Source organism: Numida meleagris, chromosome 4 (genome assembly GCF_002078875.1).
Source record: "Numida meleagris isolate 19003 breed g44 Domestic line chromosome 4, NumMel1.0, whole genome shotgun sequence".
Taxonomy (NCBI): Eukaryota; Metazoa; Chordata; class Aves; order Galliformes; family Numididae; genus Numida; species Numida meleagris.
The window spans coordinates 40141271-40154264 of NC_034412.1; the positions used below are offsets into that span (position 1 = coordinate 40141271).

At 40.5% G+C, this 12994-nt stretch overlaps 1 protein-coding gene across 1 annotated transcript in view; it reads left to right on the forward strand.

Annotated features, from left to right (window-relative positions):
* The window catches only part of LOC110398826 (probable E3 ubiquitin-protein ligase HERC3), a 46883-nt gene that overhangs the window by 21156 nt on the left and 12733 nt on the right, over window positions 1-12994 (forward strand). Inside the window, exons 6-15 of the mRNA XM_021396795.1 lie at window positions 2238-2329; window positions 3344-3474; window positions 4054-4214; window positions 4721-4797; window positions 5562-5686; window positions 6230-6289; window positions 8489-8600; window positions 9888-10077; window positions 11829-11992; window positions 12454-12567. Of these exons, the coding sequence (XP_021252470.1) occupies window positions 2238-2329; window positions 3344-3474; window positions 4054-4214; window positions 4721-4797; window positions 5562-5686; window positions 6230-6289; window positions 8489-8600; window positions 9888-10077; window positions 11829-11992; window positions 12454-12567 (1226 nt within the window). The remainder of the gene's footprint in view (window positions 1-2237; window positions 2330-3343; window positions 3475-4053; window positions 4215-4720; window positions 4798-5561; window positions 5687-6229; window positions 6290-8488; window positions 8601-9887; window positions 10078-11828; window positions 11993-12453; window positions 12568-12994) is intronic.

Genomic DNA, 12994 nt, shown 5'->3' on the forward strand with positions numbered 1-12994 from the left:
CCTGTGTTTGTTAGTCAGAATGAAGGAATGAAAATCAAAGGAAAAAAAGGAGAAAAAAAAGACTTTGAAATGTGTATGTCAAGATGCAGATGCCCAAGGAAGTGTTTTGATTCTTTTCTTCTTCCCTCAAAAACACTGTGTCCATACTTTGTTTGAAGTTGATGTGAAACAAAGGCTCTCCAAGTGGAGCAGGAGACTGAACCCATCCCCTGGTTTGCCAACATGTTTTTGACTGGTGAGCATCTGTATGCTACAAAATGATGGCAACGCAAATGATTTCATTATAGTAAAATATTGTATTGCTTATTGGTTGCACATGCTTTCAGACACACAGGGCCAGTGGTATGCTGTTTTTTTTTTTGCGTGGTCATGTTCAGTGAAGCCTAGCCATCAACAGACTTGAAGACTGATTAATAAAGGCTTCAGGAGTGGATATGACACTACAACTAGACTGGAAAGCCCAAATTCCCCCGGCTTGTTGTTAATATATGTTGCTACTATTTGCAAGAGTAAATGAAAGATTTTCTTTGGAGTTTCATATCAATCTCTTCATCTTTTTCTGTGTAGTTTCTGAGTAGCTTTAGATATCTAAGCAAGTTACTGTGTATAGATAGATATGATATATGGCATGCATGGATAATTTAGTTTGCATGAGTGAGTACAAGAGGTGTATATATTTATAAATGTCAGATTGTGTAGGGGCTTATAAACACTGTGTTGCAAGAGAAAAGCACTAGCTCATATTTTGTCAATGTATAATGGAATGATGCAATTTGACAATCCACTCTACCAACTGAAACATATATTTAAAGCAATTACTCAAAAACAGCCTGTAGTTTAGCACAGGATGCTCAAATGTATTAAACATTATTTCACCTTGCTTTGCACTTTTGTGAATATAAAACATAGTTGTAAGACTTGTAACATATTTTGCACCCTCTCAGAAATGCTCCAGGTCTGTTCTCTTGTGCTGTGTGTTGACCTAGTATAAGATCAGCTGTGTTCTTTCCTTGTAGAATGGCAGATAGATGCTTCTAATCTCAACAAAACACTGTTAGAAATGCTGCAGTTTATATATGAGAAGGCTTACTTTGACGTGGGGGCTATCTTAAATAAAAACAGAAGGGGCATCTGCTTGTGGAACTGTGTTGGCCAGAGATCATACTTTGCTAACACTCAGTAAGTGGTGCTGTCGTAAATACTTGGCTTTTGTGGTGTGTGAGTCATGGGAAGACAGAATTATACTCAGTGAACATGAACAGCAAAAATTATGAGCATGAGTATTCTGCAGCATTGTTACTGGAACAGTTATGCTGTAGAGATAAATGTAATTCCGGTCAAAATGAAAATGAGAGTTCTAAAGTACAGAACAAAATAAACGAAAAAAAAATCTGCTCTCATTTCTAAATCCGTGAAAAAGTGACTATTTTCCTTTCGCTACACAGAACAAAAGCGCCTGTCAAATCCTTGAGTGAGAGTCTTAAAAAATGACCAGCTTCTATAGGTAGGAACTTGATATTTTGTTGGTCCAAAGGAAGCAGCTGTTCCTTTTGTTGTCTAAATGTTTTGGGGTGCCCGCTGCTCCTTGAAACGCAAATGATTGTTTTTATTTTTTACATCAGTAAAACGTATAACTTTGCTTAGTGTATTCATCCTTGGAAGAGCCCTGGTGATTAGAATGTCATAGTGAAGGAAAGCATCATTTAACTGTTGGCAAAGATTAGCCTTTGCAAGTACGAGGATCTTCTTAAAGGATGACAACAGAAGGAAGACTAGGCATTTAAATACACCTTGGGATTTAGCTGTCATGTGCACTGCACTGTTGTCTCCCACGTCAGGATTGTTTTGTATGAGAAAAAGGTTTAAAAATGGTCTTGGAAACAAATGTTAGCAGTCATCAGTGAAAAGCTGAAACGGAGCATGAGGCTGAAGGTGGACGTAGCTCATTTACGCTAGTCATTTGTGCCACACTGCGAGTGCAGGTTGAGTTTATATGAGATACTCAACATTCGTGTCCTCACTTTATCCAGCTTTTCTTGAACCAGGGCAAATCTGTTAAAAATGGAAGGGGAAAGCAACTGTGAAGTAATTAAGGATCTTCTCTTTTTTTCTGTGTTTGTTAAAACTTCCATTGTGGCCTGAGTTGTGGAGTATGTCCAAAAATCAGACCGCTGGTGGTTTTCTTAGGCATTTAGGACTGTGTTTATGAAACGGCTCCTTTATTTTGTTTTGCACAGACCGAGAATCCCCTTGCCACGTGAAGCTGTTGCGGTCTCAGAAGGTTGTTTACATCAGCTGTGGAGAGGAACACACAGCTGTTCTAACAAAGGTAAAGAAGTTCCCAAAGCTGGGAACCCTTGCTGCTGTCTTGCCTGAAGGTTTCACTTTAATTTCCTAGGAAATGGTGGAAAAGGACAAATCCATGTTCCTTATTTTATCTGTCACCTGTAAAAGAGACTAAATGGAAAGTAGTCTTATAATTTATTCTCAGATTCATTGCCAACATGAACCATTGCTGTTTTTAAGATGAAGATGTTAGTAATCCGTGACAATGAAGAGTAAAACTCAGGTGAATCACTTAAAGAAATGAGCTTTGAGCAAAAAAAAACCCAAGCAAACAAATATGCAGTGGGGTGACCATCATGTTGTATTGGAAGACAGAGTTACCATGCCTCAGAAGAAAAGGCAAGTTGGTCAGAATGGGCTATTAAACAGAGGGTTACCGGGCACTCACAGCATTTACAAGAGGTTTTCAATTTCAAACCTTCTGCTGCTTCCAAGTAGTGTGTAGTGTAGTAGGTAGAGGATAGGACTAGCATTTGGAAGATGAGTATTCAGTTCTTGCCTTACCCCAGCCACTTCCTAGGTGTGTTGCTTCCTGGGTTGGTGCCTTAGTGTGCGCCGCTGTAGATTGAACTGAAAGAGCTGATTTTGAGATTCCTTTAGGAAAGCCACTGTACAGGACCAGAGAGTGGGACTCTTGTCCAAGGAAAAAGGTCACAATCTTTTTGAACAGCAGCTGACAAGAGGTGCACGTGTAATGTAGTGGAAATGGGTGCTGTTGAACCGTGTTTAAACCTACTGAGATTTCAGGCTCATCTGGTAATGGTGGGGAGAAGCTTGTGTAGTGTAGGCATACCTAGGGATAATTTTGACACTCTGATGAGCAGCAAGGTAGGTAGCTATTTGGAAGCTACACTAGCAGAACACAAGTTTCTTTTCTGAATTCTTTGGAATCCCCAGCAATCTCTGCTTAAGCTTGAGCTCATAGTGAAACTGGAATCAGAGATGCTGCTGGGATATGGGTCCTAAATGGAGAATGTGCTGTTTGATTTGCTAACAGAGTGGAGGGGTGTTCACGTTCGGTGCAGGTTCCTGCGGGCAACTGGGACACGATTCCATGAATGATGAAGTGAACCCCCGAAGAGTTCTTGAGCTGATGGGCAGTGAAGTATCCCAGATTGCTTGTGGCAGGTGAGTACTGCAGTCAAAATTTTTCCTTCAGTGGAGGTTAATGCTGGCACTGAGTCTTGTAGATAGAAGGAATAGTGTTGCTTCTGCATGGCACATGTCAAAATTAAGCTGATGTAAATTTTATTTCCCTGGAGAATTTTAAGTCCCTCTAATGGAGATTGGTTTTTAATTGAGGCTGTTGCCTGTGCCCCAGGCACGTGACACCTTTCTATTTTAATGATCAGGGCAGACTCTGGGGCTGCAGCCCCTTTTGGTCACAAGATTCCAGCCTCTTTCAGGAGGAGAGAGTTAGTAACGCAAGTGTTATGTTTTTGCCTTTTATATGTGCAGGCTTAGCGAATGACTAAGCTAATTCAGTCTGTTACCCTGATATGAGCCATGTGCTGGCACAGGCTGCTCTTTGTCACTTCCACCTAAGAGCTGCATCCTATAAACTGGTGCCATCAAGTGGCCAAAGCTGAGCATTGGTGCTTTGTGTCAGCTGCTGGCCTGCGGGAGGCAAGAATAAATTGTGGGTTGCTTTTTTTTTTCTTTTAATTGTTAAACATGGCCCAAATTTTGTACCCATCTCTGTTACAGACATCACACTTTAGCCTTTGTGCCTTCTTCAGGAATGATCTATGCATTTGGCTGTGGAACAAGAGGCCAGCTGGGGACTGGGCACACTTGCAATGTTAAGTGTCCCTCTCCTGTGAAGGGTCACTGGGCAGCTCACAATGGGCAACTCTCAGGGAAACCTGGTATGTACTATGAATGATTTGGAGTAGCAAATGGGCATGAGTCACTTCATCTCACGCATGCTGATCTAAAACCACCTTGACATTAATCTGTAAGTGCTTGAAATAGTGAAAGAAACCCATTCCTGTGGCCCGAATGCACTGTGGAATTGCTGGGTGACCTCTTGTTCTCTGTTAATCTGTGTGCCCTCTCTAATCATGGCAGAGCCCAACATTTGGTGATCTTGAGCCTTCGTTAAATTGTTTTCATACTGATTTCTGAGGGCTTTGGTTTCTCATTAAAAACCTCTTTGCTGTTTAAAAATTACGATTTTTTCCTACTGCCAGGTCCTGTGTCTGTCTCAAACAAAGTGCTCAAGTGCTTGAGTTCCTTCTGATTTCAGCCTTGCCATCAAGGAACTAGATGTTCCTTGTAGTGTAAAGCGTGAGACAGTGGCAGCGCAAATGTGGGGGAAAGGCAAAGAAGGATTAATCAGCCTCTAATGCAACTGCATCTCTTTTCTAAACAGATGCCTGTAAATATCACATTGTTAAACATATCTTCTCTGGAGGAGACCAAACGTTTGTGCTTTGCTCCAAATACGAGGTAAAACAAATTATCTTTCCATATTTTCTCAAATCTGCTCGCCTGCTCCAGCCCTCACATCACACTTTTTTTTTTGTACTAATCTCCTGAAAATGAGGTGGTGTTTTGGAATCCATTCTACCTTACAAACCTTATCATGGAAAACACTTATTTACAGGGGTTTACAATGTTTTTAGGTGCCTTCCTTTAGAGTCATGTCTTAGAGTGATTGGGAAGACATTGATATCAGTTTGATCATCAGGGGGGGAGTTACTTCCTTGGCATATGGGAAGTAATGGACTGCTTTACTCCTGAGACAGTGGGGTTCATGTGGTGAGAATGTAAGGAAGTGGAATCCACACTGGGATACTGTCAGATCAGCTGGATAGTGGGCTGAATACTGCTTTTTCTGCTTCTGTCATTTTTTTTTCAGTGAGTGTTTGACATACACTATTGGAGGGATGGATATAGCTCTAGAATAAATATACTAAGCCTTTGTTTATATGCAGCATTATTTGAAAGGGCTTTGGTACATTTAAGGAAATTATACTTTTTGTTTTATCTTCTCCTCTTTTTCAAGACTTGTTTGATGATGATCGTGTTTTTTTCCATTCCTTTCCGTGCCTTTCCTTTTGGACTTATTAGTAATGCTGCAGCTTCCTAATCAAACCTGTTCAGGGACCACACCCAGAAAGCTATCAGTTGTATGTAAAAAACAGAGATTTTTAATTAGAAGGAATTGTTGTACAAGCCTTGTCTTTGCTGAAATCTGTATCTTCTCACAGAATTCCTTGCCTGCTGATGATTTCCGGACCATAAATGAAACACGTTACACCTGTTTAATAAATGATGAAACTATAGATGTCTGGAGGCAAAAGCTTTTAGAAAAGAACAGTTCTAATTCTGTCAAGTAGGTATTGTGGCACTGGACAAGCCTTTTGTTGGAAGTTTTATTTAAATAATTTTGTTGGCTTCCGTGCCACGTTTTCACTTGAAATTCAGCAGCCCTTTCAAGTGCGTGGTTCTTGGTCATATCCAAGGGGAGGACAAGTGCCAGTCACAAGGATGCCAGGTTAGAGCTTCCTAGCAAAACCAGAGGAATTTAAGGCTGCCTCAGAATTTTGCAAATAGTGGGTGGGAAATGGATTTTAAAGTTGTTCTTCATTATGTGCTTAGAGTTCTTGAAATACAGCAAGAAGACTGATTAAATTTCTTCCCCACCTGCCATGAGAAGGGGAGAGTAGGTGGAAAGGAGGCACTGCTAACATCCCTCCTTTCAAGGAGGAGTGTTACATGATCTTGAGTGAGCCTCTTAACCTCTGTGCCTTTGAATGATGGGGGTGATCTTGGCATTGTTTCCCATAGAAGGAAGGGAAGATGTCTGAAGAGATTTGCTTGGACATTTGTTTATATCTTCTATCCCTGTTTTCTTTTGTCCTCCTGCTGCAAACAGTAATGTTGTTCAGATACTGTCCTCGGCTGCCTGCTGGAATGGAAGCTTCTTGGAGAAGAAGTAAGTGAAAAGCAGAGCCAAGAACTGTAGCTTTCCCTTGAGGCAGAGTGGAATCTCTTTTTGTCACTCACCTGTTGCAGTGGGCTTTAATTGTTCTGATCAGACAGGAGACTGGGCAAAGAGTGTCTACTAAAGAGGTAGGTGGTCAGAGCTGGGTCTAAGAAAGTGCATGGTGAGTGTACTGTAAGTGGCACAGATTCTTTGGAGTTGTCATGCTTGTTATTTTTCCTTATGAAATTAATATAAACTTTAAAAGACAGGGATATTAGTATGACGTTAAAGGAAATTAGCAATGCCGGGTATTGGAGTAGTCTCGTAGCCAGCTGAGGTATCTGGTGAAGGTTACTGATTGTGGAATTGTACCTCAACACAAGGTGCTCTTGAAAAATACATGCAGGCCAGCACGGAAGCACTTTCCTTTTAGGGGGCATCAGTTGTGGGAAGCTTTGTGCTTTTGCTTACGAAAGCAGGAGTTTCAAATGGGTGTAACTAACAATAGGTGGTGACAAGGATGTAATATGCATAGCTGAGTCAAAGGCTGTGGGTTGGGGAGGGCTGTGTTGGCTGTGTCTGTAAATGCTGGGGAGGTAACAGCATAAGATGAGGTGGAGGAGGAATTTTTATGGTGATGTGATGAGTAAATGACCTGTAACTAGGTGAAGATGAGCTTAGTTACTCTGAATAATCTTTTGAGTAATCTTTTCCAAGAGCAACTCAAAAAAGAAAACAAGTTACTCATTATTCTTGCATTTTTCAGCTGGTACAGTGGCTTCTTTTGCAGTGTTGCAAGAAGGCAACATGTGACTGTGTAAAGAGAGTTGCGTCGTGTTGGTTTAAAACAGTGAGGTCTCCAAGTATTTGAGTCACTGCAAATAGTGCCAGGGCTCCTTTGAATGTGGAAAGGAGTAGAGTGTGTGATTTGTTCACCTCAGTGCAGTTCTCTTTCTGCCTTAATGATGCCTTGGCTAGTGCAGGCTTAAACAGATCTGTGACCAAACGAATGATAAGTTTGATACCCTACTATATGCCTTCAGTATCCTAATGCCATATGGGCCTGTTTGCAGTACAGCACTGTGGTACACAGGGCTGAGTAGAGAAGCAGTATTTCTGCGACCGGGCATGCTACAGGACTACTACTGAAGCTGCCTGTACAGCAGTGTGACTCTGAGGAGCTGTTTCCAGCCTGGTGCTCGTGTTGTTATGGAGATAACTACTCCAGCAGGCTATGATTAACTTCTCATATCATTGCAGCCGCACCAGCAACCTGACAAACGCATCCCGTGTTTAATAGGTACTGTTTCCTTCAGAGTGTGTCTGATCAAACACATTCTTAGGGAGAAATAGTGTCATGCTTGGGAATTCCATGAGGTCAGAGGAATTGTAGCAGTTATCTTTTCGTTTTTACTGGCATATATGAAGATATATGTGCAGTTTTACTGCAGACAGTGGTGCTGAGAACCCCTGCTACAGATGCTGCACGTGCTCTAGATGTTGAGATAGGCAACTTGCCCGCTGAACTGCAGGATGTTTTTGTCACTCAATCCAGCTTTTAAACTATTGTCCTGAAGGCTTGTCTTCGTTATCCCTCTCATACAGGTAGCCTTTGTAAATTACAGCCTGTCACACATAGCAGAAAGACAGCGTGTTTGTTATGTCTGAAGACCACGTGACAGCTGTTCTCAGCTGTGCTGTTGTTTGATAGAAAACGTGAAAGTGGACGTGCCCAAAGAGCCACTCTGAAAATCTTGCTGATTTTGTTTTGAAAGCTTTTATCTGACGTTCCCTTGTATAACAAGCAATGTCTTCTTATATATCACCCTTCTCTAGTGTTGAACTAGTTTTTGCTATAAAAATAGAGTATATGTATGTGAGGATCCTGATATATGTGATAGATAGGTATTTTATAGATTTTTTAAGCAGGCACGTTCTTAGGTGAGTGAGGAGTCCCGAGGAAATCAAAGAGTTTGATAAAGTGTTTATCTGCAAGAATCCTAAATCTGAACAAGGCCCAGAGGAGTTCTCAAGGGGGAATTGTGCGTCTTGCCCTTAGCAAGAAGATTTGAAATTCTGCTTTGTTTCTAGTCTGATGAATTCCTTGGGGGTCAATCCTCCATCACTTGCTCTCAGGCAAAGCCAATACACAAGTAATGTTTTCTCTTCCTTGAACTTATGTCTGTTTGTGATCTTTTTTTTAAAAAGAATTGATGAACATTTTAAGACCAGTCCAAAGATTCCAGGGATTGATTTGAACTCCACCAGAGTGCTGTTTGAGAAGCTGATGAACTCTCAACATTCAATTCTCCTAGACCAGGTATTCTACTTCAAAGGTTTTAAGTATTCCTAGGGCGAATTAAAAGCATTGTCCCTCTATAACATGCAAGAAATAGCACATTTTGGGGGGAGTGTTTGTATTTCAAATCTGCGGGCTGGATCCGTCGTGGTGTCAGTGAATACATCTCCACTGACCTGGATGGATTTTGATATTCTCAAAATCTGCTTCAAAGACTTGTTTTTCAAAAGTTTTGTTTCGTGGCATCTAATTAATTGTTGAAATGACTGCTGAAGTCAAGTCTGTGTATGTTACGCTTGCAAATCATGAGTATGTTCTCACTTCTGGCGTGTCAGCCAGAGTACTTCCTAGTTGTTTATTCTAACTTGGAGGATTTTTCTTGTGAACGCAGAGATCTGAGATAAAGCAGTGTATGTTCTCCGTATTTCAACCTGTAATTTTTGTAGTTTTTTACTTGTTTGTTTGTTTTTGCTCTGGGTTTGATCTTCATCTATCTCAAGTCTTCAGTGGATTTAGACTGACAGCCAGCTTAGGGTTTAGCCGTGATAATTTCAGTGGTTCCTGAACATAGGTCACTGTCTTCAGTGAACTTTATGGGACTTTAAAGGTCACAGAGTAATAGTAGTTCTTACCTAATGGAGTCTGTTCTGATGAAATAAATAATAAAGTAATGCTTGCTAGTTGAGCTAGTAAGTCATGCCAGGTATTATGCTGTGATTTTGCTGCTGAAATCTATCTCAATTGCTCTTTTAATACTGCCATTTCCTTGGGAAGAAATTGAGAAAGGCCTCATTGTAAGGGTTCTGGACTGAGAAGGAAATTTTACTTAGTGCCAAATATTGGTAGGGGTGAAAAGCTAGAAACTTAAAGTAACGTTTTAGAACTGAGTATGTAAAGTGTCTCTTCAGTTCATCCAATGTGCTATACTCCTCACAGCTCTTGAGAATTTCTTAATTTCGCTTTTGCTATTTATTCACCGATCATATCTGATCATTGTTTTCAACCTCCCTGACTCCCCTAAAGCAGAAATAACTCAATGTGTTGAGTAGCCCTGTAGACTGTGCAGTCCCTGTTTTAGGCACACATCTTTGTACACAGAACTGTGTATGTTGAATCTCAGTTTACCGTAGGCATCGGAAAGGGACACCGGTAGGAAGGTGTTGTCTGACATTTTGCCGAGTTTGAACTGCAGCAGGTGAAATTCTGCAAGTCCACTCACGCTCTTTGTGCTCTGTTTACACATCGTTTATGTTGTTGGAGCTTCATCGTCCAGGATAAATTGCCTCATTTTGTCTTTTTTACTTCTAGATACTGAAGAGCTTTGAAAGTTTTTTGATTCCTCAGTTGTCCAGCTCACCACCAGATGTGGAGGCGATGAGGATCTATCTGATTCTCCCTGAATTCCCACCCTTCCAAGACTCAAAGTATTATATCACATTAACGCTTCCCCTGGCAATGGCTATTCTGCGCTTGGACACCAACCCCAGCAAGGTTCTTGGTAAGAGGCTACCATTTAAGATGCACGTTGCTCTCACCATCCAGTGAGGACGCAGAGTGGTGTCTTCTGATGTTTCAGTCGTATTTCCATGTTGTTGTAATTTTGGTGATTTTGTTAACTGTGGCTGCAATGATAATGATAATTGAGTATTACCTGTGGTATGGTGTTACGAAGCAGTCGCCTCTAAAGAGCAACTGGGAACCAAAAGCACACAAGGAATCCTCCTCCCAAAAACCTATGCTCTGATGTAAAGTAATTTTAAACATAACATTTGAATTTTAAACATTAAATATGTTGGAATGAATACTCTGTCATATAGGTAAGGCATGGGAAGCTAGTGAGTTACAGTAATACAAAACCTTTACAGTGATGTGGATAATAAATGAGGAAGCAGATTCAGGTTAAGAGTTGTTTTAACAAAGCAGTAGAATATTTCAAAGAACACTTACTGAGGACGTTATTGTAATTTGCCTTATCTAATTTACCTACATTCAGAGACTCAATTCCAGAGACATTTTCAAGCCTCTTTGTGAACACAGAGTGTTCATGTCATGAAGATTAATTGATATTACTCTCTTAAATTTAATCGGATGTTGTCCACATTCAATTATATTTTCTGTGTAAGGTAAATGAATGAAAATAATGCTAACATAAAGTTAATTTATCCAATATAAAGTGCAGAAAAACCTGTTGTTTAGTCCATGGCCAACCTAAACACAACACCTCATCTCCTGCATCTGAATCTTATTTCTGCTAACGTTATTTCCTAAGCAACGTAATGCTGAGAAGATAAGCTGCTCAAAATTCCTGCTCGTGGTTGCAAAGATATTAGTTCTTTGCTATTTTATTCTATTTCTTAAGATTATCTTATACTAATGCTCATATATATAAAATACTATGTAATGTATTCAGGCCTCTAGAAGCATTGCTCTGGTGAAATTTTTTTGAGGCTTAGTGATTTACTATTGTATTTATTTATTTTATTCCAAGAGGTTTTGGAACCATGTTTCCTCCTCTGCTCAGAGTTCCTTGTCCACTGTGATTGTTAGCAAAAAGAAGTGTAAAAGATTCTCATTCTCAGGTGTGGCACACATTTGTTGTGCTGACCCTTCAGAGGATAAGCCAGTGTTTGTTTCTAACAATAGATGTGATGTAACTTGGGAAACATTTTGTGCTTTGCAGGTGGATTGGTTCCAACAAAGAAGCTAATAGGCAGGATCTCTTTGGAGGAGAGTTAAGGGTTATTCCCCTTAGCAAGAAGGAAATCAGTTTATTAAAAAAGAGAGGGACATTTAGTAGAGCTGTGCCAAGAGGTACCCTCTGACACCTGCTGAAAAAGTAGGTGGTACTGATGGAGAACTGACCAGAGAGCTACTTTCTTATCACTGTAGAGAGACAATGGCTTATCTGCAAGATCACAGAATCTTGAACGTTAAGATACTTGAAGCAGTTGGAAAACCTTGAGTTCAGGCTCTTGCATTGGTCATGGGTTGAGGCTGGATGGTGAGCGATACGGTTGTTTGATAATGGAAAGGTGGCAATTAGAAAGCTGTTCAGCTTCTGGTGTCTGCCCCTTACTCTGCTCGCTTTCCATTCTGACAGCTAGGGAAGAACTAGGGAAGTTTTTTGAAAGTGTTTTTTAGGTGTGTTCCTCTATTTTCAGCTTTAGCTCCCCTACTTTCATTTTTATGTAGGGGAGTGCTCTGAGGTGTTCAATTCCAGATTTATTTTGATGTTCCTCTTCTTTCCAGATAACTGGTGGTCTCAAGTGTGCCCAAGATATTTCCTCAGGCTAGTGGATCTCTATAAAGGCGCAGTGGTCTACCTCCTCAGTGGAAGAAAGACATTGTTGATCCCAGTCTTGTTCAGTAGCTACATTACAGCTGCTCTCAGGCTTCTGGAGAAACTCCACAAGGTAAGCCTGGGTGTGTGTTGGCTCGAGATGATTCAGTCTTATCTGCTGTTTGCCAATTGGGGAACGGCTCTGGATTGTTAGCTATCTCATTGTTCACTGAAACTCCATAACAGTGAGGATGTTACTGGTTATTCCGAATTCAGTGTACTTGAAGATTGCTTAGTTGTGACTCAAACACTAGGAAGAATTCACTGTAAAGAATACTGGTACTGAGCTGCAAGGCCGCGTGCACTGTTGTGACACAGATGCCCTGCTACCCTTCTGCTCCCACTGCATTGGTGCTGTTTCGTCTGGATGAGGAGAAAGAAGAACTAAAATAAATCAGAAAGAAGTTTCTCAGTTTTCTAGAGGCTTTTTTTGCAACCTGCTGTATTTGATTTTATGAAAGCAAACCTGCCTGTTCTAAGAAGAATGCTGAATGCATCCATATTTTAAAAACTATCTGTTTTTTTTTTCCCTAGGTAAATCAGAAAGTTAAACATATAGAATATGATAAGTTTTACATCCCTGAGATTTCCAGCTTGGTGGACATTCAAGAGGATTACCTCATGTGGTTCTTACATCAGGCTGGAATGGTAAGAGCTTTCACATGTACGCTGTCCACATTTGTCTCTCTGATCAAAGAGATCCACGTTTTTAATATCCTCTTAGTAGACACCATGATGTATCCAGTAGAGGAGCATCTGTACATTAAGTCTCAGATTTGGATACTTAGTGACTTGGTGAAGAGCTAAAGCTGACGACATTTAACTAATGTTTGCAACAGTTTCTGTGATTATTCATGTCAATCCATTCCAGTTCCTTCACAAAGGGATTAATTCAGTCACTGAATCCTTTTAATGTAATCTAGACCTCATGAGCCAAATAATGTATTCTGAAATTATAATTTTTACCCTTTGCTTCTGTTGTTTGGGCAATATTGTGGATAAATACAGCTAATCTCAAAATGTTTCTCCATAAGAGAGGGCGATGTAGCATTCTGGGTAGGGGACTGAACCAAGA